We start from the raw sequence: 5608 nt of genomic DNA, 5'->3' as shown, positions 1-5608 counted from the left end.
CATTACATCAAGGAAAGGTAAATGATTATTTTCTTCTATTTCCATGTTGAATTTAATGGAAGGGACCAAGGCATTGAGTTTAGATAAGAACAAAGTAGGATCATCATTTGCAGGACAAATACATAAGATATCATCAATGTATCTGTACCATGTGACATAATGGGGGAGAATCTTAGGTAATAACTTAGTTTAAAAAAAAATTCCATATAAAGATTGCTAAGAACTAGAGAAAGTGGGTTACCCATATCCATACCAAACTTTTGCTGGAAATAATTACCGTCAAATACAAAATATGAGTCAACAACATTGAAGTAATTAGATTATGCATTGTTGACTCATCACAGCCAAGCATTCACACACTCGACGTCACTCGTCTTGCTCTTAGCGTTCTCGGTGGACGTCACATCGTGGAAATCCTCCACGAGCCATCGTGAGTGCATCATGGCGGCCATGGAAGAACCCCCGAGTACAAAGAGCATTTTTTCCGCCAGCGAAGAAGATAAAGAACCTAGACTCCAGGGCACCCTCCACCGCAGTAAGCGCCTACGAGGAGCTGCCTCTGACGCAAGGTCACAAACATACTGGGATCTACCGCAAAGTATGGAAGAAGAATCCTCCCCACCTATGGAACACCAACCACAGCCGGACGGCCCAATAGCCGACCAGCCCCCTACCCTCCCCTCAGCTACGGACGCTACCAGCAACATCGACGAAGAGGGGAGAGAACCGGCACGTCATTCGTACGCGACCATCACTGCTTCCTCTGGACAGGGAGAATGGCGTGTTGTCAACAACCGTCGTCAACGTCCCCAGAAGCCCCGCCTCGACTCGGGCCCCACAAAATATCCGGTCCTCATCAAGCCTACTGAGGACCCTTCCCAATTCCTCAAGCTGGGATCCTGGCGACAGGCACAGCTTGTAAAGGATGCAGTAGGACCTGTTGATGGCATCCGCCGAACACCATCCGGAGAATGGCTTATAAGCTGTACATCGGAGAAGCAGCAGGGCCAGCTCCTACGGACGGCGACCCTGAAATCAGCCCGGCAGCCACCCATGAAGATCACGACCAGAATACCCAGAACCATCGTCGTGGGAGTTGTGAAAGGTGTCCCCATAGACGACGATGCAGAGAAGCTTCTCAAGGCAGACTTGGAGGCCCAGGAACTACCCGTAGATACAGTCCAGCGTCTCACTACAAGAGATGGCGTTGCAACCGGGTCAGTGAGAGTAGCCTTCCAAATGAACATCCTCCCCTCCACAGTGAAACTTGGGTACACCCTTCACCAGGTGGTTCCCTATGTCGCCCCCGTACGTAGATGCACCAGGTGCCAGCTACTGGGGCATACCAGGAAGGATTGTCGACGCAAGGCTCCCCGGTGTGCTCGATGTGGTAAGGGTCACGCCACGCAAGACTGTAAGGAAAGTCAACTATTCTGCGTCAACTGCTGTGGCAAACACTCCGCAGCGTACCCCCAACTGTCAGGAGGTAGACATCCAGAAAATAGCGCATGAAGTAAAAAACCAGCGCTATACCCCCTTCACAGAGGCCCTGGCCATCGCCAGGGAATGTTGGGAATCCTACTTAAAGGATGAATGGGCGAAAGAGAGAGACTTCGCTGCTCCCCCCAAGAACCCAAAACCCCCGAAAAAGGAGGCAAATCTAAGCCTTCCCACCCCAACACCCGACTCCTTGGACGTTGCATCTCTCCCCGAAGTCGGCAAGAGCTATAGCGCCAACGTACGCTCTCCACCAAAAGAAGATTCCTCAGCCACACCCGGTGCTGTCGTAGCAGAGGGGAAGAAGAACCGCAAAAGAAAGGCCAAGAGCGTCAAACCCACCACCCCAGCGGCCACCACTGAATCCACCTCACCTGAGGACGCTGTCCCACCTGCTGAGATGGGAGCAGTTTCCACACAGAGAGTTGGCGAATCCTCATTACACTCAGCACTCCCCCCCTACACCCAAAGATACATCTCTCTCCAGCACCATCGGGAACCTTCGGTCCACCATCAAGTCCCTGCAAGATAATATGGCCCATTCTGACCCACAAGCGGCCAAGTTATTAGACGGTATCTTCGTGATCCTGCGTACCATTTTGGAAATTGCAAATAATGGCTGCGCTTAGGATCATGCAGTGGAACTGCCGGGCGATCAACACCGCCTGGGACCTTTTAGTGCAACATCTCGAAAACAACTCATACGAAATAATTGCACTACAGTCCTTACTGAAACGTCCCCACCTTCTACTGGCTCTGCCAGGATACCACTACCCTCCGTTTGTAGGGACTGATGATTCAGGAATGGTGCGTGTCGCCACTTGTGTTTCTCAAGGATTGGCTACTAAGTCCGGGTCGATACCTGGCTTCTCCCTGGACGAGGGTCACGATGTGGTCACTTCCATCACAGTGGAGGAGGACCGGAGCGTGCACGTCCTGAACTATTATAACCCTGAAACGTCTCGTCACTTCGAGTGGCTGGGAGCCCTTCCTGACAACTGGATAGTGGTAGGCGATTTCAATCGCCGCGACGCCTTATGGGAAGATGGTTATCCCCATTCCTCCCCAGAAATTGTACACAGAAAGTCCGCCATTGACCTATCCTTCGTGCCCTCCAATCTAGCGAGGATCACGGATTGGTCAACTCTGAATGACCCAATGTCATCTGATCACCTCCCCATTAAGATCACCGTCCATCTCACCCCCATTGTCCACCTCCCTCCACCGCAGGGTAAATTCAAACTGGAAAGGGCAGATTAGACTGCGTATCAAACCTTCCTAGTAGACACGAACTTCTGCCCTGACCTTACCAGCTCGGTGGAAGAACTAAACACACTCCTCACCCAAACAGTGCTCGAGGCAGCTCGACATGCCATCCCCGTGACCAGCGCAGGACGCGGAAGGCGAGGTCACCCCTGGTGGAATGACGACTGCAAGATAGCCGTGGAAAGAAAGAAGCGGGCCTACCAACGCTACATGACGGACGACTCCGAGGAAGCATACATTGCCATGAAGGAGACGAAGGCTCAGTGCAAGAAGGCCATCGCCAGGGCCAAACTTGCTTACTGGAGCAACAGCAAGGACGACCATCAAGATCTCACTGCAGCCTGGAAGCGGTTCAAGGAACTGAAGAGCCGTTACAATCCCCCCGACGGGGACCTTACTACCCCTGACGGTAGGGTTCTGTGCACCCCCGAAGAAAGAGCAGAGGGCTTCTTACACCAGTTTGCTAGTGCAAGCTCCACAGCCAGCCTCCCAGAAGCACAACGTCGCTTCCGCGAAGGTCAAGACGCCCAAGCAGACCTATCGCCCCCTACGGGGAGAAAAACGGACCTCACCCTCTTCGAGTTACGTTGGGCCCTACGGGCAACCAGAGCCACCAGGAAGTCCCCAGGTGCCGACAACGTCACCTACCCACTCCTGAGACACCTTCCCCATCCCCTGCAAGAGGCCTTGCTTGCCATACACAATAAGTGCTGGAGGGAGGGTGTAGTGCCGAAGGCCTGGAAGCGCGCTATTGTGGTCCCCATCCCCAAGGCAGGCAAGCGCAGGAACCAGATTGCCAACTATAGGCCCGTGTCCCTCACCTCTCATATAGGTAAGATATATGAGAGGATATGCTAAGCCGCCTCCAGCACCATGCTGAAACCAGAGGTGAGCTAGCGAAGCTTCAAGCTGGCTTCAGGAAGAGAAGGAGCATCATCGATCACGTCGTGCGACTCTCGGAGCACGTCCGCAGGGCCCAAAAACAAAGAAGAGTCCTACACACATGTTTTCTTGATATTGCCAAAGCTTTTGACACTGTTTGGCACACGAAACTGCTCTGCAAGCTAAAAGCCATCGGGGTCTCTCCAGAGGTTTACAACTTCACCAGAACGTTCCTCTCCGACCGTTCCATAGCGGTACGTTGGAGAGGAACACTCAGCTCCCAGGCAAAAATTGATATGGGGGTCCCACAATGCTCTGTTGTGGCCCCTCTCCTCTTCACTCTGCTACTGGCAGACGTGGGAAAAGGGGTGCGCAGTGACACCATCAGCACAGCATACGCAGATGACATAGCCATGTGGAGGAAATCAAGACATCGGCGACCCAAAAAGGACTCTGCCCAACACCGACCAGAACTTCGGCTCTTCCAGAGGCAAGTGGACATGGTTGTGTCTCACCTTGTGGACCTCGGCTTCACACTCTCTGCGGCCAAGACGGTGTATATGCCAATTCACAGCATTGGATACAACAGAGGGGACTACCCGGACTGGAACCAGCTTACAGTCTGCGGCACGCCCGTGAAACCCGCGACGTCCGTTCGCTACCTTGGTGTCATCTTTCAGCGAGACGGACGGTGGACCAGACACATCCAACAAGTTTGTCTGAATGCTCGAAGGGCCTTCAACCTAGTCAGAGTCATCCGACGTGAACCCTGGGGCCAGCGAAGAGAAACTCTGATCCCCATTGTTCGGAGCCTCGTACGATCCCGACTCCTCTTCGGCTCTCCTGCCCTCCACGATCTCTCCCCGGAGAGCACGTACAAAATGGTCCAGATAGAGTGTCAAGCACTCCGTCTAGGACTTGACCTGCCACACTCAGTGTCACACGAACAGGTGTATAATGAGGCTGGCGTCCTCCCACTCCGGTACCGCTTAAAAAAGGACGCCGGCAGATACCTCTTCGGCTCAGCAAGGGTGCCAAACTCGACAGAAGATGAAATGTACGAGGAATGGATTTCAGCCCCGCCCACAGCACCCATCCATGGATTGCCCAGCTCTGTGAGGGATCTCTGCCTCAGAGCCGGACTCCAGCCCAGTGACCGTCGACGGGTCGCCCAATACCAAATAGACCCCTTTCCTCCCTGGACAATTTCTCCAACCGAGGTCGAGCTTGACATCCCTGGGCTAGGACGACACGACAACCCTCACCTCTTGGCTGCACGCACCCGGGAGCTGCTGGCTCTCAAGTATCAAGAAGAATTCATGGTGTACACGGACGGGTCAGTACTTGAAGATGGTCGCACAGGGGCGGGCATTTTTTTAGAAGCCACAAGGGAGTCCTTTTCCGTGAAGCTTACCCCCACCACAATCCTCACGGCTGAGCTTGTCGCCATCAAGGAAGCGCTGAACAAAATCATCGCCTTTCCCGACCCACCATCGCGCGTCACAGTGCTATCAGACTCTAGATCCAGTCTGGTAGTCATCCAAAGAGGCCACTGCCCCTCGAGTCCAGAAATCCTCAACGATATCCTGCACCTTTCTGACGAGGCTGCCAAAATGGGAGTCCGTCTCCGGTACCAATGGGTTCCCTCTCATGTGGGGCTCCACGGAAATGAGATGGCGGACAAAGCTGCCAAACACGGTGCCCTGGCACCTAAAGATAGTGAGACTCCTATCCACCTCACAGCTAGTGACGCCATCAGAAGAATCGACCGTGCCGCCTGGGCCCAATGGAAGACGGATTACGCTGCCACGGCCTCCGCCCGTGGATGGCCCACGTCCTACCTTGGACCAAACCCTCCCACCCTAGCTTCACTGCCCTCACACATCTCCTCCACAATAAGTAGGATACAGGTAGATCACTGGCGTACACAGTACATCGGTACCTACTGCGCCTGCGGCACGGA

General features: G+C 53.7%; 1 protein-coding gene across 1 annotated transcript in view; it reads left to right on the top strand.

The window, feature by feature from the left end:
- Positions 1 to 2130: 2130 nt before the first annotated feature.
- The window catches only part of LOC143028255 (uncharacterized), a 3668-nt gene continuing 190 nt past the window's right edge, over positions 2131 to 5608 (top strand). The window contains exons 1-3 of the mRNA XM_076190082.1: positions 2131 to 2728; positions 2849 to 3595; positions 3790 to 5608. The exon at positions 3790 to 5608 is cut by the window's right edge and continues 190 nt beyond it. Of these exons, the coding sequence (XP_076046197.1) occupies positions 2131 to 2728; positions 2849 to 3595; positions 3790 to 5608 (3164 nt within the window). The remainder of the gene's footprint in view (positions 2729 to 2848; positions 3596 to 3789) is intronic.

The sequence above is a fragment of the Oratosquilla oratoria genome, chromosome 1 (genome assembly GCF_046742065.1).
Source record: "Oratosquilla oratoria isolate Oo_2021 chromosome 1, ASM4674206v1, whole genome shotgun sequence".
NCBI lineage: Eukaryota > Metazoa > Arthropoda > Malacostraca > Stomatopoda > Squillidae > Oratosquilla > Oratosquilla oratoria.
The sequence above is the reverse complement of the archived record's forward strand: the minus strand, read 5'-3'. Positions and strand labels throughout refer to the sequence as shown.